This window comes from Salmo trutta, chromosome 9, assembly GCF_901001165.1.
Source record: "Salmo trutta chromosome 9, fSalTru1.1, whole genome shotgun sequence".
Lineage (NCBI taxonomy): Eukaryota > Metazoa > Chordata > Actinopteri > Salmoniformes > Salmonidae > Salmo > Salmo trutta.
This window is the reverse complement of record NC_042965.1, coordinates 35,537,275-35,564,460: the sequence shown is the minus strand read 5'-3', so window position 1 is coordinate 35,564,460 and position 27,186 is coordinate 35,537,275. Positions and strand designations below refer to the sequence as shown.

General features: G+C 44.5%; 1 protein-coding gene across 5 annotated transcripts in view; it reads left to right on the top strand.

The window, feature by feature from the left end:
* The window catches only part of LOC115200469 (ATP-binding cassette sub-family A member 2), a 147,978-nt gene that overhangs the window by 112,053 nt on the left and 8,739 nt on the right, over positions 1-27,186 (top strand). For 3 of the 5 annotated variants that reach the window (XR_003879523.1, XM_029763568.1, XM_029763566.1), the window contains 22 exons: positions 1,453-1,603; positions 1,980-2,184; positions 5,183-5,341; positions 5,755-5,935; positions 6,322-6,534; positions 7,867-8,063; positions 8,843-9,016; positions 12,298-12,527; positions 12,703-12,823; positions 15,883-15,965; positions 16,331-16,568; positions 17,830-18,054; positions 18,384-18,486; positions 18,738-19,063; positions 19,337-19,550; positions 19,798-19,903; positions 20,187-20,298; positions 20,604-20,664; positions 21,128-21,302; positions 25,338-25,453; positions 26,634-26,781; positions 27,042-27,165. Coding sequence is in view for 4 of the 5 variants with exons in the window: in XM_029763568.1 (XP_029619428.1) it covers positions 1,453-1,603; positions 1,980-2,184; positions 5,183-5,341; positions 5,755-5,935; positions 6,322-6,534; positions 7,867-8,063; positions 8,843-9,016; positions 12,298-12,527; positions 12,703-12,823; positions 15,883-15,965; positions 16,331-16,568; positions 17,830-18,054; positions 18,384-18,486; positions 18,738-19,063; positions 19,337-19,550; positions 19,798-19,903; positions 20,187-20,298; positions 20,604-20,664; positions 21,128-21,302; positions 25,338-25,453; positions 26,634-26,781; positions 27,042-27,165 (3,662 nt within the window). In the remaining variant the exon portion in view is untranslated. The remainder of the gene's footprint in view (positions 1-1,452; positions 1,604-1,979; positions 2,185-5,182; positions 5,342-5,754; positions 5,936-6,321; positions 6,535-7,866; positions 8,064-8,842; positions 9,017-12,297; positions 12,528-12,702; positions 12,824-15,882; positions 15,966-16,330; positions 16,569-17,829; positions 18,055-18,383; positions 18,487-18,737; positions 19,064-19,336; positions 19,551-19,797; positions 19,904-20,186; positions 20,299-20,603; positions 20,665-21,127; positions 21,303-25,337; positions 25,454-26,633; positions 26,782-27,041; positions 27,166-27,186) is intronic. The other 2 variants (XM_029763569.1, XM_029763567.1) reach the window with 2 other exon arrangements.

Below are 27,186 nucleotides of genomic sequence, written 5' to 3'. Positions count from 1 at the left end.
AGATCAGTGACTTTCATTGTGGCACTGTCATAGGATGCCACCTTTCCAACAAGTAAGTTTGTGAAGTTTTTGCCCTGCTAGAGCGAACCCGGTCAATTGTAAGTGCTGTTATTGTTAAGTGGAAAAGTTTACAAGTCTACAAAGTCTACAACAACGTCCCAGCTGCGAAGTGGTAGGCCACACAAGCTCACAGAATGGTACCGCCGAGTGGTGAAGCGTGTAGCGAGTAAAAATCGTCTGTCCTCGTTTACATCACTCTCTACCGAGTTCCAAACTGCCTCTGGAAGCAATGTCAGCACAATAACATTTTGTCGGGAGCTTCATGAAATGGGTTTCCATGGGCGAGCAGCCGCACACAAGCTTAAGATCACCATGCACAATGCCAAGTGTCGGCTGGTGTGGTGTAAAGCTTGCCGCCATTGGTCTCTGGAGCAGTGGAAACACGTTCTCAGGAGCGATGAATCACGCTTCACCATCTGGCAGTCCGACGGACAAAGCTGGGTTTGGCAGATACCAGGAGAATGCTACCTGCTCCAATGCATAGTGCCAATTGTAAAGTTTGGTGGAGGAGGAATAATGGTCTGGGGCTGTTTTTCATGTCCCCTTAGTTCCAGGGAAGATAAATCTTAACGATATAGCTTACAATGGCATTCTAGACGATTCTGTGCTTCCATCTTTGTGGCAACAGTTTGGGGAAGGTCCTTTCCTATTTCAACATGAAAATGCCCCTGTGCACAAAGCGAGGTCCATACAGAAATGGTTTGTTGAGATGGGTGTGGAAGAACTTGACCTGCCTGCATAGAGCCCTAACCTCAAACCCATCGAACACCTTTGGGATGAATTGGAATGCCAACTGCGAGTCATGCCTAATCCCCCAACATCAGTGCCCGACCTCACTAAAGCTACTTGTGCTGAATAGAAGCAAGTCCCTGCAGCAATGTTCCAACATCTAGTTGATTCTCTCATCTCTCTTTCTCTCTGTGATGTCAGAGCAGCAGTGACTGCACACACATCGATGATGTTAGAGATCTAATGAATCATGAGTCACCCTGATATTTAGCGGCTAATTTGATAAAAGCGGTAACACTCAGTTTCACTTGTCAACCTTCGACTTCTATTTTGTGAGGAACGTGCTACTTCGAAATGCTATGTCCTTAATGTATCAGACAGATAGTGACTCAGCTCCTTTTCTAGACATTCCAGGGAAATGTGTATGATCTGAACATGGTTAGGTTGTCTTACAAATGGCACCCTATTCCCAAATGGCACCCTATTCCCTACTTTTGACCAGGGTCCAATGGGCTATAGTGCACTACTTTTGACCAGGGTCCATTGGGCTCTGGTAAAAAGTACAACATTATATAGGGAATAGGGTGCCATTTGGGACACACTCAATATGCTTACAGTATTTTACTCCTGTTTGTCTGTCTGTGTCCCGTCTGTTTATGTCAGTTTCCTGGTGTCAGTGATCTACTCCAAGGCCAAGCTGGCGTCTGCCTGTGGCGGGATAATCTACTTCCTAAGCTACGTCCCCTACATGTACGTGGCCATCAGGGAGGAGGTGGCCCATGACAAGATCACCGCCTTTGAGAAGTGCATTGCTGTAAGACTCTGTTCTCTTGTCGGAAGCTGTCTCATACTTTATTCATTCTTTGTTAGTCAAATACTGTGCCTATGTCTAGCCTGTGTCTGGACAAATTCAAAGAGAGAAACGGCCCTCCGAGCTCATGGCTAGATTGGGTTATTTTGCTCTTTCGCTGTTTCAGATGGCCTGCTTCCAGGTGTGTATAGGCGTATCAAAATGTATGAGTAAAAGCTAAGAAGGATTCAAACAAAGCTTCAAGAGTCGTGAATTGATAAATTCAATGATATTCTCTGACCAGTCTGAATCAGTGAGTTCTGGAAAGATCTTCACACATGTCAATAGCTCTTAACACGTTGTCTGTTGTCTTTATTCTCATTCTCTCCTCTCTCTCCAGTCTCTGATGTCGACCACAGCGTTCGGCCTGGGCTCTAAGTACTTTGCCCTGTATGAGGTGTCAGGAGTTGGCATCCAGTGGCGCACCATCAACCAGTCGCCTGTAGAGGGCGATGACTTTAACCTTGGTCTGTCCATGATGATGCTCATCATCGATGCCAGTGTGTATGGAGTACTCACCTGGTACATAGAAGCTGTGCATCCAGGTAAACATCCAAGTCTTTGGCTGCTCACTTAAATACTTCCCCTTTTATGTCCCTGTTTTGTCACTTATGTTTATGGAAGTAATTGGTCTGAATCCCAAATGGAACCCTATAGAGAACAATAGTAATGGCGTCTTTTTGTAGGCACTGTTGTTTGTCCCACTTGAGCCACCGTAGTAACAACATAGCCAAAACACTTCCTCAAAATAGTCTAATCTAAGATAAATCAAGAAATATGTATTGTATTTGGCTGTTTTTGCAGGTCTTAGTCGCACAATTTTACATCTAGCTAAGATGTTTAGTGCAGTAATTCTCAAGTGAAAAAATGTGCATGAAAACTAGTAGTGTAGTGCAGACAGTAGGACCTATCTGCTACTGCTCTCTCTCGTCTCTCTTGTTGAATGACAGCAAATACCGTCCTTAATTCCCACCCCTACTGTTGATCAATCACAGACAAAGGGGCTTAGACTTCAGCTACTGAACTCCGACTTGCCTCAAGAAAACATTTTATGTGCGTGAACAGCCGATAAAACCCTGCCGAACACCAAAACTAACAAAAACGTTACAAATGTTTTTCATAATATTTGCGTAAACTGTTTTGACCGGGAAGCATGAGACAGGCTTAAAACCAAAAATGAGTTAATTCTGGTTCGTTCAGCCATTCCTATTCAGGAAATCTTTGGGGAAAAAAATGGGTTTTGGGATAATATACAGTGAGGGAAAAAAGTATTTGATCCCCTGCTGATTTTGTACGTTTGCCCACTGACAAAGAAATTATCAGTCTATAATTTTAATGGTAGGTTTATTTGAACAGTGAGAGACAGAATAACAACAAAAAATGCATGTCATAAATGTTATAAATTGATTTGCATTTTAATGAGGGAAATAAGTATTTGACCCCTCTGCAAAACATGACTTTGTACTTGGTGGCAAAACCGTTGTTGGTAATCACAGAGGTCAGACGTTTCTTGTAGTTGGCCACCAGGTTTGCACACATCTCAGGAGAGATTTTGTCCCACTCCTCTCTGCAGATCTTCTCCAAGTCATTAAGGTTTCGAGGCTGACGTTTGGCAACTCGAACCTTCAGCTCCCTCCACAGATTTCCTATGGGAGTAAGGTCTTGAGACTGGCTAGGCCACTCCAGGACCTTAATGTGCTTCTTCTTGAGCCACTCCTTTGTTGCCTTGGCCCTGCGTTTTGAGTCATTGTCATGCTGGAATACCCATCCACGACCCATTTTCAATGCCCTGGCTGAGGGAAGGAGGTTCTCACCCAAGATTTGACGGTACATGGCCCCGTCCATCATCCCCTTGATGCGTTGAAGTTGTCCTGTCGCCTTAGCAGAAAAACACCCCCAAAGCATAATGTTTCCACCTCCATGTTTGACGGTGGGGATGCTGTTCTTGGGGTCATAGGCAGCATTCCTCCTCCTCCAAACACGGCGAGTTGAGTTGATGCCAAAGAGCTCCATTTTGGTCTCATCTGACCACAACACTTTCACCCAGTTGTCCTCTGAATCATTCAGATGTTCATTGGCAAACTTCAGACGGGCATGTATATGTGCTTTCTTGAGCAGGGAGACCTTGCGGGCACTGCAGGATTTCAGTCCTTCACGGCGTAGTGGGTTACCAATTGTTTTCTTGGTGACTATGGTCCCAGCTGCCTTGAGATCATTGACAAGATCCTCCCATGTAGTTCTGGGCTGATTCCTCACCATTCTCATGATCATTGCAACTCCACGAGGTGACATCCTTGGAAAGCTCTTTGGTCTTGGCCATGGTGGAGAGTTTGGAATCTGATTGATTGATTGCTTCTGTGGACAGGTGTCTTTTATACAGGTAACAAACTGAGATTAGTAGCACTCCCTTTAAGAGTGTGCTCCTAATCTCAGCTCGTTACCTGTATAAAAGACACCTGGGAGCCAGAAATCTTTCTGATTGAGAGGGGGTCAAATACTTATTTCCCTCACTAAAATGAAAATCATTTTATAACATTTTTGACATGTGTTTTTCTGGATTTTTTTGTTGTTATTCTGTCTCTCACTGTTCAAATAAACCTATCATTAAAATTATAGACTGATCATTTCTTTGTCAGCGGGCAAACGTACAAAATCAGCAGGGGATCAAATACTTTTTTCCCTCACTGTAAGGTCTGAGGTTTAACACATGCATAGGAGACCTTATACGTTTTCTTCTATGAGATAATATCAGTCAGTTAACATGACCTTTATGAATTATGAAGCCTTTGTGTTTTACATGCTTATTTTTTTATTTTAAGATTTATTTAATTAGGTAAGTCAGTTAAGAACAAATTCTTATTTACAATGACGTCCTACACCGGCCAAACCCGGACAACGCTGGGCCAATTGTGCGCCGCCCTATGGGACTCCCAATCACGGTGGGTTGTGATACAGCCAGGAATAGAACCAGGGCGTCTGTGGTGACGCCTCTAGCACTGAGATGCAGTGCCTTAGACGGCTGTGATACAGCCTGGAATAGAACCAGGGTGTCTGTGGTGACGCCTCTAGCACTGAGATGCAGTGCCTTAGACCGCTGTGATACAGCCTGGAATAGAACCAGGGTGTCTGTGGTGACACCTCTAGCACTGAGATACAGTGCCTTAGACCGCTGTGATACAGCCTGGAATAGAACCAGGGTGTCTGTGGTGACGCCTCTAGCACTGAGATGCAGTGCCTTAGACCACTGCGCCACTCAGGAGCCCATTTATGTTATGATAACATAAATGCCTCAAAATTAACAAAAAGTGACGTTAATCTTTTATCAGCTATCTCATAGAATCAGTTGTATAAGATCTCCTAAGCCTGTGTTTGCCACAGACCTTATTTTCAGTGTTTATCCCAAAACCCTACACAAAAAAACATTCATTGTCCCATAGGCTTTGGCCAACGAGCCATGGCAGAGTTAAGTATTGCAAGCAGGCGAGCTCTATTCCTTATGGGTCCTGGTCAAAGTAGTGGTCTGCGGTGGTCTCTGTCCTCCAGGGATGTATGGGCTGCCACGGCCGTGGTACTTCCCCCTGCAGAAGTCCTATTGGCTGGGCAGTGGACGTGTGGAGACGTGGGAGTGGCCTTGGGGAGGAGCAGCCAGGCTGAGTGTCATGGAAGAGGACCAGGCGTGTGCCATGGAACACCGGCGATCTGGTAAGCCAAGCTACAGCCTGACCTCTGACAACCGGCGATGTGGTAAGCCCTACCAGATGTTTGTATTCAACTTTTAGGAACAAGAGTATATCTCTTTTAATCTGTTGTCACCTCTGTCAGTGGCTTACTGCATGGACCCCCCCAAAAATGATCAGTTTACATGTGTGAATCTCAAATAGGTTCACGTTCTGCCATTGTTCTGTGATAATGCCTGTATCCCTCTCTCTCTCAATTCAATTCAATTTAAGGGCTTTATTGGCATGGGAAACATATGTTTACATTTCCAAAGCAAGTGAAAAAGATAATAAGCAAAAGTGAAATAATCAATCAAAAATGAAACAGTAAACAGTAGTTTCAAACGAATAGACACATTTGAAATGGCATATTATCTCTCTCTTTCTATCTTCCTCCAGAGGAGATGCGTGGTATGGAAGAGGAGCCCAGCCACCTGCCCCTGGTGGTGTGTATAGACAAGCTGACCAAGGTGTACAAGACGGGCAATAAGCTGGCCCTCAACAAGCTGAGCCTCAACCTTCATGAGAACCAGGTGGTTTCCTTCCTGGGCCACAACGGAGCCGGGAAGACAACCACCATGTGAGAGAGATAAATGGGAATGTGCCCACGTGTGTTAGAGGGTCCCAGTCATTTCTGTTGTTGTGTTGTGTTTACGTGTGGATTCACAGGAGACAGAGAGGTTTGTGTTGTATGTTTTGGTGAGACTGTGTTTGAAGGGGTATTCTTCAACTGCTATTTTTTTAAGATTTTCGTGTAATGATGAATTATAAACAGGCCATACATAATGTTGACTATAACATCATCATAACTTTCCCATAATCTTCCCATAACATTCCCATAACATCCCCATAACGTCCACAAAATGGCCTTCAAATACATTGTTACATTAGTTTTCTGTGTCCATTTCTTCCCTCTATAACTAACCCTATCAATAACTACCATTAGTTTTCTGCTACCATCCCCAGGTCTATTCTGACAGGTCTGTTCCCACCCACCTCGGGCTCAGCCACCATCTACGGCCATGACATCCGTACTGACATGGAGCGTATCAGGCAGAACCTGGGCATGTGTCCCCAGCACAACGTGCTCTTTGACAAGCTCAGTGTGGAAGAGCACCTGTGGTTCTACTCTAAACTCAAAGGCATGGCTGAGGAGGACATCCGCAAGGAGATGGACAAGTATGTCACATCCCATTTTTATGGTTTAACCAAATTAAAGACCCTAAGGTGTTAAACTATCAACATGGCATTAGATAGACTAGGATAAAAGCTCACATCTTCATATTGAAGGGTAGAAATGGTATATATAATTACAGCAAGGTCGAAATTGTGGTGTAGAATTTGGGGGGGGATGAGCAGTAGACGGGGGTCCAGGGGTCCTCCCCCGAGACATTTTAAAACGCATTTCCTGCAATTCTACGCAGTTTGACATGACTTATTATGCCTCTCTTGATGGTTATTTTGAGGGGTATATGGAGGGGTATTTTGAAATATCAGTGGAAGAATAAGTCATCACATCATTATTTCAAGGCAAATATTAAGAAGACACAAAAGAGAGTCGTTTTATAGTTGCAGTTCGCCTACCTTGTGCCCAGTCCACTTTTTTTTAAATATAATAATTGAGTGTGAACATACCATGGACAAAGACTGACGCATGTGTCGTTGAATGTTGATCCCAACTCCTGAGTCTGTCTCCCGACCGTATTCTGTCAGCTTCCACTCGGTCATTCTGAAAGTGTTTCTTCTAATGACAGAAGCACAGATGATGTAATACTGTTTTGGTGCGTTCGTTTTACCCTGCCAGGGTAAATTGTTAAACTCGATGGAGCAGCCCCCCAAAAAATATTCCAGCCAGCGGAAAAAATAGAATGATTGACAGCCATCTGACCTGATAAGAATGGGGTGGGGCACCAAAGGTGGCCAATCATATTTCATGGGGGTCTTGTGCCAAACCCCCCTCGTACCACCCCTGACATACATTAGTGGGGGAGGGGCTTGAATAGACGGTGCAGCTGAGCAGGGGAGATGCATTTGGGGCCCCGTAGCACCTACCTTCAGCTAACTTCCTGCATTTTAACACATTTTGCCATGGGGCAGCGAGAAAATATTCAGTTTTATAATGCTATTCTACACATTTTGTCATGAGACTGAGATAAATTTTGCCGTTTTAAATCTAATTTCCTGTAATTCTACACATTTTGCCATGGGGAAGTAAGAACAATGTGCTTTTTCATAGCTCATCTCATGCTATTCTTCACATTTTGTCAAGAGGATGAGAGAAAATGTTGCAGTTTTAAAGCATATTTCTTGCAAATTTGACAAACGTTGCCATTGCTTATGACATGTTCATATGCTATCTGGGGAGCCACTGACCTCCAGGGTGCCCCCCCACCCTGCCATCTCCCATGGTAATTTTGCCTATGAATTACAGGAGCCAGCAGTGATAACTAATCATACCTGTCCATATCTCAAAATAATGTAAATTACAAGGTGTTGTGTGTGTGTTGTCAGGATGATCGAGGATCTGGAGCTGAATAATAAACGGCACAGCCTGGTCCAGACTCTGTCTGGAGGAATGAAACGGAAACTGTCCGTAGCCATAGCGTTTGTGGGCGGCTCCCGGGCAGTCATCCTGGATGAGCCCACGGCGGGGGTAGACCCTTACGCACGCAGAGCCATCTGGGACCTCATCCTCAAGTACAAACAGGGTGAGACATGGGTAAACCTCACACATTAACCCTAACCCTCACACACTAGCACTCACAACAGGGTGAGACATGAGTCAACCTCACACACTACAGTGCTCTACTTTTGACCTAGTGTAACCCTGTTCCCTATACAGTGTTCTACTTTTGACCTAGTGTAACCCTGTTCCCTATACAGTGCTCTACTTTTGACCTAGTGTCACCCTGTTCCCTATACAGTGCTCTACTTTTGACCTAGTGTAACCCTGTTCCCTATACAGTGTTCTACTTTTGACCTAGTGTAACCCTGTTCCCTATACAGTGTTCTACTTTTGACCTAGTGTAACCCTGTTCCCTATACAGTGCTCTACTTTTGACCTAGTGTAACCCTGTTCCCTATACAGTGCTCTACTTTTGACCTAGTGTAACCCTGTTCCCTATACAGTGTTCTACTTTTGACCTAGTGTCACCCTGTTCCCTATACAGTGTTCTACTTTTGACCTAGTGTAACCCTGTTCCCTATACAGTGTTCTACTTTTGACCTAGTGTAACCCTGTTCCCTATACAGTGCTCTACTTTTGACCTAGTGTCACCCTGTTCCCTATACAGTGTTCTACTTTTGACCTAGTGTCACCCTGTTCCCTATACAGTGCTCTACTTTTGACCTAGTGTCACCCTGTTCCCTATAGAGTGCACTACTACCATAAGGTCCTGTCAAAACTTCTCACACTAACACTCACAAAATGATGCATTGACACATTTTGATGTATATTGAAAGTACGTTTTTTTAACTGTGTTTCAAGGCCGCACCATCCTGCTGTCCACCCACCACATGGACGAGGCTGACCTGTTAGGAGACCGCATAGCCATCATCTCCCATGGGAAACTCAAGTGCTGCGGCTCCCCACTCTTTCTCAAGAGCACCTACGGAGACGGCTACAAACTCACCCTGGTCAAGAAACAGAGTGAGAGCAGTGGTGGGTCTTTCTTTCCTCGTGTGTGTGTGTGTGTCTTTTGTATTTTCTCATCAGCTGTCAGACGTATTAACTTTCTCTATCCAAGTCTTTGTACATTTAGGGGAGAGTGGGGTAACTTGAGCTATTTTTTTTTTTACATTCGGCATCACTCCGCCAAGGGAAATATAAACTCAGCAAAAAAAGAAACGTCCTCTCACTGTCAACTGCGTTTATTTTCAGCAAACTTAACATGTGTAAATATTTGTATGAACATAACAAGATTCAACAACTGAGACATAAACTGAACAAGTTCCACAGACATGTGACTAACAGAAATGAAATAATGTGTCCCTGAACAAAGGGGGGGGGGGGTAAAAATCTAAAGTAACAGTCAGTATCTGGTGTGGCCACCAGCTGTATTAAGTACTGCAGTGCATCTCCTCCTCATGGACTGCACCAGATTTGCCAGTTCTTGTTGTGAGATGTTACCCCACTTTTCCACCAAGGCACCTGCAAGTTCCCTGACATTTCTGGGGGGGGGGAATGGCCTTAGCCCTCACCCTCCGATCCAACAGGTCCCAGACGTGCTCAATGGGATTGAGATCCGGGCTCTTCGCTGGCCATGGCAGAACACTGACATTCCTGTCTTGCAGGAAATCACGCACAGAACGAGCAGTATGGCTGGTGGCATTGGCATGCTGGAGGTTCATGTCCCATGTGGCTCAGTTGGTAGAGCATGGTGTTTGCAACACCAGGGTTGTGGGTTTGATTCCCACGGGGGACCAGTACGGGAAAAAATGTATGAAATGTATGCATTCACTACTGTAAGTCGCTCTGGATAAGAGCGTCTGCTAAATGACTAAAATGTAAATGTAATGTCAGGATGAGCCTGCAGGAAGGGTACCGCATGAGGGAGGAGGATGTCTTCCCTGTAATGCACAGCGTTGAGATTGCCTGCAATGACAACAAGCTCAGTCCAATGATGCTGTGACACACCGCCCCAGACCATGACAGACCCTCCACATCCAAATCGATCCCGCTCCAGAGTACAAGCCTCGGTGTAACACTCATTCCTTTGACGATAAACGCGAATCCGACCATCACCCCTGGTGAGACAAAACCGTGACTCGTCAGTGAAGAGCACTTTTTGCCAGTCCTGTCTGGTCCAGCGACGGTGGGTTTGTGCCCATAGGTGACGTTGTTGCCGGTGATGTCTGGTGAGGACCTGCCTTACAACAGGCTTACGGGTCCCCAGTCCAGCCTCTCTCAGCCTATTGCGGACCGTCTGAGCACTGATGGAGGGATTGTGTGTTCCTGGTGTAACTCGGGCAGTTGTTGTTGCCAACCTGTACCTGTCCAGCAGGTATGATGTTCGGATGTACCGATCCTGTGCAGGTGCTGTTACACGTGGTCTGCCACTGCGAGGATGATCATCTGTCCGTCCTGTCTCCCTGTAGTGCTGTCTTAGGCGTCCCACAGTACGGACATTGCAATTTATTGCCCTGGCCACATCTGCCGTCCTCATGCCTCCTTGCAGCATGCCTAAGGCACGATTGCGCAGATGAGCAAGGACACTGGGCATCTTTCTTTTGGTGTTTTTCAGAGTCAGTAGAAAGACATCTTTAGTGTCCTATGTTTTCATAACTGTGACCTTAATTGCCTAACGTCTGAAAGCTGTTAGTGTTTTAAGGACCGTTCCACAGGTGCATTTTCATTAATTGTTTATGGTTCATTGAACACGCATGGGAAACAGTGTTTAAACCCTTTACAATGAAGATCTGTGAAGTTATTTGGATTTTATCTTTGATTTGAATTATCTTTGAAAGACAGGGTCCTGAAAAAGGGATGTTTCTTTTTTTGCAGAGTTTATTATTCTTTCTAACAAAAATATCTACATATATTTCAGGATGTTGTGTATTCCTAGAAATAATCATAATTCATGTAAACATTACCGTTTTGAAAACAAATAAATTGTCTCTTGTCACAACTTACCCCAGGTATGTGCGCTGGACAGGGTAAGTTTAGCCGACTACACATTTCTGTACTGAATGAAATATTACCATTACCTTTTTAAACCATGTCTATGTTTATTTCCCAAACACAAATCAACACAATCACAACCACGTTTTGTCTTTTAATCCTTTTTAGCATCTTTTAACACAGGCTTAACACCGAACACACACTTTGTGCTTTTTTTTTACACTTTTAGCATAGGCCAGGCCCCGTTGATACATCATATGCCAGAATAAATACTTTGCATTATGCCTGTGAAGAAAACACTTAAATTTGCTCTATCTTGCCATTGCCTCAACTTGCCCCATGGCCAATGGCTCAACTTACTCTAATGCAAACATTTTGACTGTATTAGTCCACAGAGCTACAAGGATGCACTTTCATGCTAGGTTTAGGAGCTCATATTGGAGCTTATAGACCCCAACTTATGTATAGAATAATTAAAAAATGATCTACTTTGGTTTAGATACAAGCATCATGAAACCTCTAACACAATAACTTATTTTGACTTAGTGAAAATCCATTTTTTGGACCTAACTTACTTACCACTTTTTCCAAGTGGTTTCTTCCTTCATAGACTCCATGAAATGATGACCTCATCCAAAATGATTAATTTTGTGTATGGTTTTTAGGAACAAGGGTGGTTCAACTTACCCCGTCGGCTCAACTTACCCCACTCTCCCCTATTGCTTGTACATATTTTGCCTCTAAAGTCTCTCTGCCCTCAACTTTTCCTGTTGCCTCCTTATTCTCCTTGTCCTCCCTCCATCCATAATGCTGTGTGTTTTATTCTCCTTGTCCTCCCTCCATCCATAATGCTGTGTGTTTTATTCTCCTTGTCCTCCCTCCATCCATAATGCTGTGTGTTTTATTCTCCTTGTCCTCCCTCCATCCATAATGCTGTGTGTTTTATTCTCCTTGTCCTCCCTCTATCCATAATGCTGTGTGTTTTATTCTCCTTGTCCTCCCTCTATCCATAATGCTGTGTGTTTTATTCTCCTTGTCCTCCCTCCATCCATAATGCTGTGTGTTTTATTCTCCTTGTCCTCCCTCCATCCATAATGCTGTGTGTTTTATTCTCCTTGTCCTCCCTCTATCTATAATGCTGTGTGTTTTATTCTCCTTGTCCTCCCTCTATCCATAATGCTGTGTGTTTTATTCTCCTTGTCCTCCCTCTATCCATAATGCTGTGTGTTTTATTATCCTTGTCCTCCCTCTATCCATAATGCTGTGTGTTTTATTCTCCTTGTCCTCCCTCCATCCATAATGTTGTGTGTTTGTGCCTCCAGACCAGGTCACCCAGCCTCCATTCTTCCTGTCTCCCTGCTCCTCCTCCTCCCTGTCTCCCTCCTCCTCCCTGTCCCCCTCCTCCCTGTCTCCCTGCTCGGAGGCCCGGGTCACCAAGTTCATCCGTCAGTTCGTGGGGTCCTGTCTGCTGGTGTCTGACTCCAACACTGAGCTGTCCTACGTGCTGCCTTCGGAGGCTGTCAAGAAGGGCTGCTTCGAGAGGCTCTTTCAGGTACACACTTCGACACAGACACAAACACAGACCTAGAGATGAAGGCACAAAGTCAAATAGAGAGAGACAAACAGACAGGTACTCACTCAGACACAGAATGACAGGGTCCCAAATGACACCCTATTCCCTTTATAGTGCACTACTTTTAACCACAGCCCATATTCCCTATTCCCAGGCGTTAGAGCAGAGTCTGGACCTCCTGGCTCTGACCAGCTTCGGGGTGATGGACACCACTCTGGAGGAGGTCTTCCTCAAGGTGTCAGAGGAGGACCAGTCCCTGGAGAACAGTGATGCTGGTGAGTACATTCAAAATGGCTGCAAATCCACTCCACTCATTATGGTATCATTGACTTGAATAGGGATTCCCATTCTAGTGATTCAATGAGACCAAATCCCAGTGTGTCTGTCTGCGGCTACACGGATCAATAAAGTTGTTTATAGAAGGGCTTCAGTACATTAATTACATACATTTCCTTTCTGCTGAGCATGCAGTGGTGTCTGAGTTGCCGGATGTTAAATGCTGATATAGACTTTTCACAATTTATCTACACTACATAACCAGAAGTATGTCGACACTTGCTCGTCGAACATCTCATTCCAAAATCATGGGCATTAATATGGAGTTGGTCCGCCCTTTGCTGCTACAACAGCCCCCACTTTTCTGGGAAGGCTTTCCACTAGATGTTGGAACATTGCTACGGGAACTTTCTTCCATTCAGCCACAAGCGCATTAGTGAGGTTGGGAACTGATGTTGGCTGATTAGGCCTGGCTCGCAGTCGGCATTCCAATTCATCCCAAAGGTGTTCGATTGGGTTGAGGTCAGGGCTCTGTGCTGGCCAGTCAAGTTCTTCCACACTGATCTCAACAATCCATTTCTGTATGAACCTCGCTTTGTGCACGGGGGAATTGTCATGCTGAAACAGAAAAGGTCCTTCCCCAACCTGTTGCCACAAAGTTGGAAACACAGAATCGGCTAGAATGTCATTGTATGATGTAGCGTTAAGATTTGCCTACACTGGAACTAAGCGGCCTAGCCCGAACCATGAAAAACAGCCCCAAACCATTATTCCTCCTCCACCAAACTTTACAGTTGGCATTATGCATTGGGGCAGGTAGCGTTCTCCGGGCATCCGCCAAACCCAGATTCATCTGTCAGACTGCTAGATGGCGAAGCGTGATTAATCACTCCAGAGAACACGTTTCCACTGCTCCAGAGTTTTATACCACTCCAGCCCATGCTTGGCATTGCATATAGTGATCTTAGTCTCGGCCATGGAAACCCATTTCATGAAGCTCCTGACAAACAGTTCTTGTGCTGACGTTGCTTTCAGAGGCAGCTTGGAACTTGGTAGTGAGTGTTGCAACCGAGGACAGATGATTTTTATGCGATACGCGCTTCAGCACTTTGAGTTTGTTTGACCTACCACTTCACTTCTGAGCTGTTGTTGCTCCTAGACGTTTCCACTTCACAATAAGAGCACCTACAGGTGACCAGGGCAGCTCTAGCAGGGCAGAAAGTTGACAAACTGACTTGTTGGAAAGTGGTGTCTTATGAAGGTACAGTTGAAGTCGTAAGTTTAGATATACCGTAGTCAAATATATTTAAACTCAGTTTTTCACAATTCCTGACATTTAATCCCAGTAAAAAGTCCTTGTCTTAGGTCAGTTAGGATCACTACTTTGTTTTAAGAATGTGAAATGTTAGAATAATGGTAGAGAGAAGGATTTATTTAATCTTTTATTTCTTTCATCACATTCCCAATGGGTCAGAAGTTTACATACACTCAATTAGTATTTGGTAGCATTGCCTTTAAATTGTTTAACTTGGGTCAAATGTTTCGGGTAGCCTTCCACAAGCTTCCCACAATAAGTTGGGTGAATTTTGGCCCATTCCTCCTGACAGAGCTGGTGTAACTGAGTCAGGTTTGTAAGCCTCCTTGCTTGCACACACTTTTTCAGTTCTGCCCACAAATTTTCTATAGGATTGAAATCAGGGCTTTGTGATGGCCACTCCAATACCTTGACTTTGTTGTTTTTAAGCCATTTTGCCACAACTTTGGAAGTATGCTTGGGGTCATTGTTCATTTGGAAGACACATTTGTGACCAACCTGTAACTTCCTGACTGATGTCTTGAGATGTTGCTTCAATATATCCACATCATTTTCCTTTCTCATGATGCCATCTATTTTGTGAAGTGCACCAGTCCCTCCTGCAGCAAAGCACCCCCACAACATGAGTGCTTCACGGTTGGGATTGTGTTTTTCGGATTGCAAACCTCCCCCTTTTTCCTCCAAACATAATGATGGTAATTTGTTTCATCAGACCAGAGGGTATTTCTCCAAAAAGTACGATCTTTGTCCCCATGTGCAGTTGCAAATTGTAGTCTGGCTTTTTTATGGCGGTTTTGGAGCAGTGGCTTCTTCCTTGCCAATATAGGACTCGTTTTACTGTGGATATAGATACTTTGTACCTGTTTCCTCCAGCATCTTCACAAGGTCCTTTGCTGTGGTTCTGGGATTTATTTGCACTTTTCGCACCAAAGTACGTTCATCTCTAGGAGACAGAACACGTTTCCTTCCTGAGCGGTATGACGACTGTTTATACTTGCGTACTATTGTTTGTATAGATGAACGTGGTACCTTCATGCGTTTGGAAATTGCTCCCAAGGATGAACCAGACTTGTGGAGGTCTACAATTCTTTTCTGAGGTCTTGGCTGACTTTTTTGGATTTTCCCATGATGTCAAGCAAAGAGGCACTGAGTTTGAACGTAGACCTTGAAATACATCCACAGGTACACCTCCAATTGACTCAAATTATGTCAATTAGCCTATCAGAATCTTCTAAAGCCACGGCATCATTTTCTGGAATTTGTTGTTTAAAGGCACAGTCAACTTAGTGTATGTTAACTTCTGACCCACTGGAATTGTGATACAGTGAATTATAAGTGAAATAATCAGTCTGTAAACAATTGTTGGAAAAATGACTTGTGTCATGCACAAAGTAGATGTCCTAACCAACTTGCCAAAACTATAGTTTGTTAACAAGAAATTTGTGGAGTGGTTGAAAAACGAGTTTTAATGACTCCAACCTAAGTGTATGTAAACTTCCGACTTCAACTGTACGTTGAAAGTCACTGAGCTCTTCAGTAAGGCAATTCTACTGTCATGGAGATTGCATGGCATGTCTGTGTGCTCGATTTTATATACCTGTCAGCAACGGGCGGGGCTGAAATAGCCGAATCCACTAATTTGAAGGGGTGTCCACATACTTTTGTATCTATAGTGTATTTAGTCCTTAGTGTTGGTGTTGCAACTCTCTTTAAATGTTAATCATGATCGCTCTCTCCTCCCAGACATGAAGGATTCCCCGGGCGGTAGCTCAGTGGGGAAGCCTGCTGCTGCGGTGGTAGGTCTGGGGGCCCCTGGAGGGCCGCAGGTAGGGATGAGTTCAACACTATTTTTTTCAGGATCAATAACTTGATGGTTGCAAAACAGAACATTTTTAATATACTTTAACTAATTCAGATTTCTAGTGATCCAGAATATCACAAATTAGTTTTTTTTTTATATTTAAAATTCCAACATTTTCTAATTGATACAGACACCCTTGAATGACTAATGAATGAATTGATTTGTCTAACTTACCCATCCCTCATCCCTTCGATAGACTTGTGTCCTGTCCAGGGGGTGTACTTGTACATCAAGCTGCCCCACGTTACAGAAACATGAAGTAGGCTCCTGCTCTATTGGCCGTTCTGGTTCAGAAAATGCTTCTTTATTTTACTTTATCCCTATCCGCAGGGTGATGGCCTGGGGCCGGGGGCTCCTGCAGGAGGCAGCAGCAGTGTGCTGAGACCAGGGGTAGAGCTCAGTAACCTGGTAAACTGCTCCAGGCTCAGCCAGAGTCAGTCGTCCCTGCGCTCCTCCTCCTCCCTGGGGTCCGTGCGGGGGGATGAGGGGGGGCTCTACACAGACTTCTACGGAGACTACTGCCCCCTCTTCGACAACTGCCAAGACCCTGACTCTACCAGCCTGACGGGTAAGAGAGGATCCATCCCAGCCCTCATAATCCCTTAGACTGAGTAGCGTACCACTGTTATGTCATACGATAGACTGAATAAGATAGAGAGAGTGTAACTCAGTGAAAAACATTATCACCTTCATTGGCCTGCTCGCCTCCCTACCTCTGAGGAAGCACAGTTCCCGCTCAGCCCAGTCAAAACTGTTCGCTGCTCTGGCACCCCAACGGTGGAACAAGCTCCCTCACGAAGCCAGGACAGCGGAGTCAATCACCACCTTCCGGAGACACCTGAAACCCCACCTCTTTAAGGAATACCTGGGATAGGATAAAGTAATCCTTCTAACCCCCCCCCTTAAAAGATTTAGATGCACTATTGTAAAGTGGTTGTTCCACTGGATATCATAAGGTGAATGCACCAATTTGTAAGTCGCTCTGGATAAGAGCGTCTGCTAAATGACTTAAATGTAAATGTAAATGTAATTATATTTAACCAGGGAGGTTCTTAAGAACTTGGGTTAAAAGCTACCAGTAATTTACCAAAGTTACCAGAATCTATGGTAATTTTGGTAATTTATACTTGAATAACTTATTAAAAATTGAATTAATATACAGCTATAATTGTTTTTTTTTATATCTGTGTCCATATTGTCTTTGACTTTCTTGTAGACCATTTGGTTCAAGAGAACATAATGAACTCTGCAACTCTTCCAGCTGCTGTCTTTTTTCACTACAGCCACCCGTTTACCCCCAAAACATTCACAAAAAAGACATATTGACAGTCAAATAAATAAAAGTGTGTAAAAAATATGTAAATGTTATTTCATGCTGAAACCTTTATGTAACTTGGTAACTTGATGGTTTATATTTAGGATCATTTTTTTCAGCTTTGTCATTTAAAATCCTTAAAAATCATCTTCTTAGATTATGTATACATATATTACATGTGTTAAGGCCACACAGAGGGCCAAAGATACAGTAATTACAGGCACCTGTGATAATCTAAAGTACCCAAAATTGCCACAAGATGTCATCTAATAAAATTCCACATATTCCTTGAAAGTTACAACATTTCTGGTAGTTTACTGATAAACATTTTCCAGTAATATGCTCTCCCTTTGCAACTCTATTAAGAACACAAGAACATGATATTTTACCACATCAACCAATGAAATGGTGCAATACAATACAGTGTGGTTGGATGAGCTAATGAGGGTTACTCCATTGTGTGAGATGATTTTTGACGTTGTTCATTTCTCTCTCCATGTCTCTGTATATCTAGCTGACGCGGACGAGACCTCTGGCCCTGAGCAGCCTGTGGTTCTGGAGGGCCAGGGCAGCATCAAGTTGGAGGGTTGGTGGCTGAAGCTACGGCAGTTCCATGGCCTCATCGTCAAGAGGTTCCACTGTGCCAAGAGGAACACCAAGGGTCTTTTCTCTCAGATCCTGCTGCCTGCATTCTTCGTCTGTGTGGCCATGACCGTAGCCCTGTCGGTGCCTTCCATTGGTAAGGACAACTTGACTTATATTTTACATTCATATTTTTGTCATGTAGCAGAACTCCTTATCTAGAGCGACTTACAGTCACTGCACTCAACTAAGTTTAGAAGGAAAAAAAACACCCACAGCAGTTATTGCCAGTAGACTCTTCTTCAAAATAGCCATGTTCAGCAGAATCAGCCAGGAAGAAAAAAAGCAAGTGCATGTGTGAATGCAAGAAAGACAAGTATAGTTTTTCTCAAGTTCAACTAGCTACAGTTGAAGTTCAAATGGACTTGGCTGTTTGTCTGCGTTTGTAGCTTGTCTTTATGTGATCTCTGTTCTTGTGTTCTTCAGGAGACCTGCCACCATTGGTCTTGTCTCCATCCCAGTACCACAACTACACCCAGCCTCGTGGCAACTTCATCCCCTACGCCAACGAAGACCGTCCACAGTACAGGTCAGACAGACATGGAGTAGGATGCCATATGTCACTCATTACCGTCATGACAACATATACGCAGTGTGAATGCATTTTTACACATCCCAAATAATATCATTCCTTCTGACAACTAGCATTATTCTTTCATTTATCTTATCTCAGTTATCACCCATAATGCATAAAATCATTAGTCCAAATCTACAGGCCACCAATGTTGTAAAGCTGGTGTTTGTAACTTTACAACAGCCTCCTGTTCTTCCTGTCCTCAGCAGTAAACTGTCCCCAGACGCCAGCCCTCAGAAGATCGCCAACACGCTCCGTCTGCCTTCTGGCGTGGGCGCCACCTGCGTCCTCAAAACGCCCTTCAACAGCACCCTGGACCAGCTGGCACAGACGCTCAACCCCAGCGCCAACAACTCCAAAACCCTAGCTGCCCGCTACTTTGACTCCATGTGTCTGGATTCCTTCACCCAGGGAGTGCCCCTGTCCAACTTCGTACCCCCTCCCCCCTCGCCAGCCCCCTCAGATGACCCCGACCCTCGCTTTGAGGATAGACTGTGGAACTTCACTGCTGCCACTCTTACCACTGTCCGGGGTAAGTCTCTGCCAGGCTCAGGTGGTAAAGGATAAAGGATATGTTTGCTACTTTATATGTACTGTATGTAGGCAAATGTTTTAGCTATCATATCAATATATTATTTAATTACACTATCACATTATATTACATTATTTTATGATGTCTTGTCTGACAATTATAGCTACAGAGTCCTGTATGGGCCGTTCTGGTTGAAACAAGGCTAACTCACTATACTGTCCTGTACAGTAGCCTCCCTAACAATCCTGCCCCGTGTACTGTGTGTGTCCTCAGAAACAGTGACCTCTCCCCCCACCTTGCCTCTGTCTATCCGGGAGCCGGTTCGTTGTATCTGCTCCATGCAGGGGACGGGCTTCTCCTGCCCCAGTGGGGTCGGGGGGCGGCCGCCCCTTATGAAGGTGGTCACCGGGGACATTCTGGTGGACATCACCGGGCGTAACGTGTCAGAGTACCTCCTCTACACCTCTGACAGACTGCGCCTGCACAGGTAACACCACTCATGCATGGGCTTAGACTCATACACACACACACACACACACACACACACACACACACACACACACACACACACACACACACACACACACACACACACACACACACACACACACACACACACACACACACACACACACACACACACACACAGGGAAGGAGGGGAAGAGGTGTGGCATCCATCCAATTGTCTTTCTCTCTCTTCCCATTTCTGTTTCTTATTTTCTCTCTCTCTCTAGATATGGAGGACTCACTGTAGGCAACATACAGAAATCAGTCCCAGCATCCTTTGGGAAAAATAATCCGCCCATGGTTCGCAAAATAGCCGTGCGCAGATCAGCTCAGGTGAGCAGAAGGCCATTTTCTTAAAGGGAATCCATACGTCCCAAATGGCACCCTATTCCCTAAATATGGCACCAATTTTGACCTGGGCCTTGGTCAAAAGAAGTGCACTATAAAGGGAATAAGGTGCCAGTTGAGACACAACTTTGGTGTCAGTTTGATGGTATTTTCTGCTGTTGTATTTTATTAGGGTCCCCATTAGCTGTTGGGGTCCAGGGTCATTATAACACTTAGCTATTTGTGCTGCTCTGTCATTGTCAGTGACAGACTTGTCCCCTACCAATAGGTGCTGTACAATAATAAAGGGTACCACAGCATGCCAACCTATCTCAATGTCCTCAACAACGCCATCCTGCGCGCCAACCTGCCTCCAGGCAAGGGCAACCCTGCTGCATACGGTGAGCCTATACATACTTCAAAGCATAATATTACCTGGGGTATGTGGGGTTCTGTTAGCCTGTTCCCAGATCTGTTTGTGTTCTTGCCAAGTCAATTGCTTTCATTGTCAAGCCAAACATGTGAGGGACAGAGAGTTGGTATAATAGCACAAACAGACTGGGACTCAGGCTAGGATTCTGTGAATTGAGTAGCTATTTATGTGAAAATGTATGTCCAAGGTTCCTTAGTATCTGGGGATCTTATATGGGATTGTACTGTATCTGTCCCCATCTAACCCCTCTTCTTGATGTGTTTGGGCTCACAGGAATCACCCTGACCAACCACCCTATGAACCGTACCAGTGCAAGGCTCTCTTTGGACTACCTGTAAGAATCAATGTATCCAGTTAATGTATATTAAACTGTGGCACATCTCTGAAAAGAACTGTCTTGCCAAGGTTGTGTCCCAAACGGTACCCTATTCCCTATATATAATGCACTAATTTTGACCAGATCCCTGTGGGCCTTTTGACCAGATCCCTGTGGGCCTTTTGACCAGATCCCTATGGGCCCTGGTCGAAAGTAGTGCACTATATAGGGCCCTCAAACTCAACTCTGAGTCTCAATGCCAGTTCTACTGTGCTTTTTCATTGTTCCCCTCTAATCAGGGACTGATTTAGACCTGGGAACTGATTTAGACCTGGGATACCAGGTGGGTGCAATTAATGATCAGGTAGAAGAAGAAAGCAGCAGGCTCCAGACCTCAGGGTGTAAGCGTTGAATACCCCTGATATAGGGTGCCATTTGAGACGCACACACTGTCTTACTAAGTCTCTGTTTGTCCCTCCAGGCTCCAGGGCACTGATGTGGTGATAGCCATCTTCATCATCGTGGCCATGTCCTTTGTACCAGCCAGCTTTGTGGTCTTCCTAGTGGCAGAAAAGTCTACCAAGGCGAAGCACCTGCAGTTTGTCTCTGGATGTGACCCAGTCATCTACTGGCTGGCCAACTACGTATGGGACATGGTGAGAGGGGGTGGGGTGGAGTGTGTCTGTGTGTGTCTGTGTCTGTGTCTGTGTGTGTGTGTGTGTGTGTGTGTGTGTGTGTGTGTGTGTGTGTGTGTGTGTGTGTGTGTGTGTGTGTGTGTGTGTGTGTCTGTGTGTGTGTCTGTGTGTGTGTGTGTGTGTGTGTGTGTGTGTGTGTGTGTGTGTGTGTGTGTGTGTGTGTGTGTGTGTGTGTGTGTGACAAACTATTTGATCCTCGAATATCCAAGGCCTGAGGTCATCTGCCTTTGGCCTAAAGAGCAGGAACGTGGACTAAAGAGCAGGAACGTGGACCCCAAAGAAATCAGAAATACAGACATTGTCATCCTACAAGAAACATGGTATAGAGGAGATGGACCCACTGGTTGCCCTAGGTAACAGGGTGCTGGTAGTCCCATCCACCAAACTACGAGGTGTGAAATAGGGAAGGGACTCAGGTGGTATGCTAATGTCATATAGGGCAGACCTAACTCACTCAATTAAATTAATCAAACAGGAACATTTTACATTTGGTTAGAAATTCAAAAGGAAATTATCTCAACAGAGAAAAATGTCCTCCTGTGTGTTACCTATATCCCCCCACTAGAATCCCCATACTTTAATGAAGACAGCTTCTCCATCCTGGAGGGGGAATCAATCATTTCCAGGCCCAGGGACATGTACAAGTCTGTGGCAACTTAAATTCCAGAACTGGCCAAGAACCTGACACCCTCAGCAGCACACAGGGGGACAAACACCTACCTGGAGGTGACAGCATTCCCTCCCCCATATGCCCCTCTAGTCACAACTACGACAACATAACCAACAAAAACGGGTCCTGCAGCTCTGTCACACGCTGGGTATGTACATAGTTAATGGTAGGCTTTGAGGGGACTCCTACGGTAGGTACACCTATAGCTCATCTCTTGGCAGTAGTACTGTAGACTACTTTATCACTGACCTCAACCCAGAGTCTCTCAGAGCATGTACAGTCAACCCACTGACACCTGTATCAGATCACAGCAAAATCACAGTGTACTTGAACAGAGCAATAGTCAATCATTAGGCACCAAAGCCAAATGAACTGAATAATATAGAGAAATGCTATAGATGGAAGGAAAGAAGTGTGGAAACCTACCAAAAAACAAATAGGCAACCACAAATGTAATCCCTTATAGACAACTTCCTGGACAAAACTGTAATAGTGAAGGTGTTAACTTGTCAGTAGAAAACCTAAATATATTTGACCTCTCAGCTTCCCTATCAAATCTAAAAATGTCAAACAGTAAACCGAAGAAAATAACAAATGGTTTGATGAAGAATGCAAAAACCTAAGAAAGAAATTGAGAAACCTGTCCAACCAAAAACATAGAGACCCAGAAAACCTGAGTCTACACCTTCACAATGGTGAATCACTAAAACAATACAGAAATACACTACGGAAAAAGAAGGAACAGCATGTCAGTAATCAGCTCAATGTAATTGAAGAATCCATAGACTCTAACCACTTCTGGGAAAATTGGAAAACACTAAACAAACAACAACACAAAGAGTTATCTATCCAAAACAGAGATGTATGGATAAACCACTTCTCCAATATGTTTGGCCCTATAACAAAGAACAAACAGCAAAAACATATACATGATCAAATACAAATCTTAGAATCAACTATTAAAGACTACCAGAACCCACTGGATTCTCCAATCATATTGAATGAACTACAGGACAAAATACAAACCCTCCAACCCAGAAAGGCCTGTGGTGTTGATGGTATCCTCAATGAAATTATAAAATATACAGACCACAAATTCCAAATAGCTATACTTAAACTCTTTAACATCATCCTTGGCTCTGACATCTTCCCCAAACTTTGGAACCAAGGACTGATCACCCCAATCCACAAAAGTGGAGACAAATTTGACCCCAATAACTACAGTGGGATATGCGTCAACAGCAACCTTGGGAAAAATCCTCTGCATTATCATTAACAGCAGACTCGTACATTTCCTCAGTGAAAACAATGTACTGAGCAAATTTCAAAATGGCTTTTTACCAAATTACCATACGACAGACCAAGTATTCACACTGCACACCCTAATTGACAAACAAACAAAACAAAGGCAAAGTCTTCTCATGCTTAGTTGATTTCAAAAAAGCTTTTGACTCAATTTGGCATGAGGGTCTGTTATACAAATTGATGGAAAGTGGTGTTGGGGGAAAAACATACGACATTATGAAATCCATGTACACAAACAACAAATGTGTGGTTAAAATTGGCAGAAAACACACCCTCTTCAACATATATATCAAGGAATTGGCGAGGGCACTAGAACAGTCTGCAGGCACTGGCCTCACCCTACTAGAATCTGAAGTCAAATGCCTACTGTTTGCTGATGATCTGGTGCTTCTGTCACCAACCAAGGAGGGCCTACAGCAGCACCTAGATCTTCTGCACAGGTTCTGTTAGACCTGGGTCCTGACAGTAAATCTCAGTAAGACTAAAATAATGGTGTTCCAAAAAAGGTCCAGTTGCCAGGACCACAAATACAAATTCCATGCAGACACTGTTGCCCTCGAGCACACAAAAACCGATACATACCTCAGCCTAAACATCAGCGCCACAGGTAACTTCCACAAAGCTGTGAACAATCTGAGAGACAAGGCAAGAAGGGCCTTCTATGCCATCAGAAGGAACATAAAAGTTGAACTACCAATTAGGATCTGGCTATAAATACTTCCCCTTCATGGTTGTGAGGTCTGGGGTACGTTCACCAACCAAGAATCAGTGTACAACGTAAAACACCAAATAATGCATGCAGAGCAGAATTAGGCCGATACCCACTAATGATCAAAATCCAGAAAAGAGCCTTTAAATTCTACAACCATCTAATGGGAAGCGATTCCCAAACCTTCCATAACAAAGCCATCACCTACATAGAGATTAACCTGGAGAAGAGTCCCCTAAGCAAGCTGGTCCTGTGGCCTTGTTCATAAACACAATACAGACCCCACAGAGCCCCAGGACAGCAACACAATTAGACCCAACCAAATCATGAGAAAACTAAATATATAATTACTTGACACATTGGAAAGAATTAACAAAAAACAGAGCAAACTAGAATGCTATTTGGCCCTAAACAGAGAGTACACAGTGGGAGAATACCTGACCACTGTGACTGACCCAAACTTAAGGAATGCTTTGACTATGTACAGACTCAGTGAGCATGGACTTGCTATTGAGAAAGGCCGGCGTAGGCAGACATGGCTCTCAAGAGAAGACAGGCTATGTGCAACACTGCCCACAAAATTAGGTGGATACTGAGCTGCACTTCCTAACCTCCTGCCAAATGTGTGACCATATTAGAGACATGTATTTCCCTCAGATTACACAGATCCACAAAGAATTCAAAACGAATCCAATTTTGATAAACTCCCATATCTATTAGGTGAAATACCACAGTGTGCCAACACAGCAGCAAGATGTGTGAAGTGTTGCCACAAGAAAAGGGCAACCAGTGAAGAACAAACACCACTGTAAATACAACCCATAGTTATGTTTGTTTATTTTCCCTTTTCAACTTTAACTATTTGCACATAATATGACATTTGAAATGTCTTTATTATTTTGGAAATGTTGTGAGTGTAATGTTTACTGTTAATTTTTATAGTTTATTTCATTTTTGTTTATTATCTACCTCACTTGCTTTTGCAATGTAAACATATGATTCCCATGCCAATAAAGCCCTTAAATTGAAATTGAATTGAATTGAGAGAGGTAAACCAGTGTACAGTAGGTGGTAGTTTGTTTTCTACAGTAAACTGGACCCCAGACAGTGATGCAACTACAAGGTTAAATCCAGTTTGCTACTGCTTTGCTTTCCACGCTGAACCACTCCTTGTGGATTATCATTCTGTCTGTCATCCACCTGCTTGTGTTGTGTACTATTCACACAGAGATGGTTCTATGAATGTTTGAGAGATATTGTGTATTTCTGCCAGCCAATCTAACTGAAACTCTCCTGTCTCTCTCTCTCCTAGCTGAACTACCTGGTGCCAGCCACGTGTTGTGTCCTTATCCTGTTTGTCTTTGACCTTCCTGCGTACACATCCCCAACCAACTTCCCCGCGGTCCTCTCTCTCTTCCTCCTCTACGGGTGAGTGTACTTTATTTACCACACGACACGTATTTTCTCTACCCAACTCAGTTCATCCCAAATGGAATCCTTTCCCCTATATAGTGCAAACTTTTGACATAGGGCTCTGGCCTAAAGTAGTGCACTATGTAGGGAATATATTGTTATTTGGGACACATACACTTTCTTGCTTTACTTGTTAAAGCTTGTCAAGAGGAAACCGAGTCGTCACATTCACTAGTGTGTAATGCCACAAGAGGCACCCTGTGGTGCTGCCGGAGCCATATCTTCATTTCTATCATCATTTATGACAGAACCTGGGGGAAAAAAGCATAGACATTGTGCCCTTGATGACATATTTTAAGAACAGTAATGCATTATGCATAACTGTCCTTGACGATACCAAGAAACTCTAATGCATACTTAATGAATATGACCTGTTCTATCACTCTGTATCTCTCTCTCTCCCCTCCCTCTCCCCTCTCTCTCTCTCTCTCTCTCACTCCCCTTCCTCTCTTTCCCCCCTCGCTCTCTCCCCTCCTTCTCTTTCCCCCCTCTCTCTCCCTCTCTTCCTCCCTCTCTCTCCCTCCTTCTCTTCCCCCCCTCCCCTCTCTCTCTCTCTCCCCTTCCTCTCTTCCCCCCTCTCTCTCTCCCTTCCTTCTCTTTCCCCCCCTCCTCTCTCTCCCTCTCTTCCCCCCTCTCTCTCTCCCCTCCTTCTCTTTCCCCCCTCTCTCTCTCTCTCTCTCTCTCTCTCTCTCTCTCTCCCCTCCCTCTCTTCACCCCTCCTCTCTCCGCTCCCCTCCTCTCTTCCTCCCCTCTCTCTCTCCCCTCCCTCTCTCCCCCTCTCTCTTTCTCTCTCCCCTCCATCTCTCCCCCCTCTCTCTCTCCCCTCCCTCTCCCCCCCTTCTCTCTCTCTCTCTCTCCTCTCTCTCTCCCCTCCCTTTCTCCCCCCTCTCTCTCTCTCCCCTCCCCTCTCTCCCCCCCTCTCTCCCCTCCTTCTCTTTCCTCTCTCTCTCTCTCTCTCTCTCTCTCCCCTCTCTTCCCCCCTCTCTCTCCCCTCCTTCTCTTTCCCCCTCTCTCTTTCTCTCTCTCTCTCTCTCTCTCTCTCTCTCTCTTTTCCACCCTCCCCTCTCTCTCTCCCTCCCTCTCTCGCTCTCGCTCTCTCTCTCTCTCCCACCACCCTCTCTCTCCCTCCCTCCAGGTGGTCTATAACTCCTGTCATGTACCCTGCCTCCTTCTGGTTCGAGGTGCCCAGCACGGCCTATGTGTTCCTCATAGTCATCAACCTCTTCATAGGCATCACTGCCACTGTAGCCACCTTCCTGCTGCAGCTCTTTGAGCATGACAAGGTGTTTTTTACTCTATTGACAGTATAACAGCAGTTACAGCTCAGGTTGCAGAGTTCCTTTAACTTTTCCAAAATTCCCAGGTTTCCAAGGAATTACTAAGCAGGAAATATGGAATCCTCCAACCAGGATTTTTGGAAAACCTAGGGATTTTAGGAAAGTGAACAGATATGTGCAACCCTACAGCAGTTCCAGCAGTATTGTTATGATTAGATCCAGTATATTTAACTTGACTACCTCACACTGCTTTGGTCTCTCTGCAGGATCTGAAACTGGTGAACAGCTACCTAAAGTCCTGTTTCCTTATCTTCCCAAACTACAACCTGGGTCACGGCCTGATGGAAATGGCCTACAACGAATACATCAATGAGTACTATGCTAAAATAGGTGTGGTTATATTCTAAATGC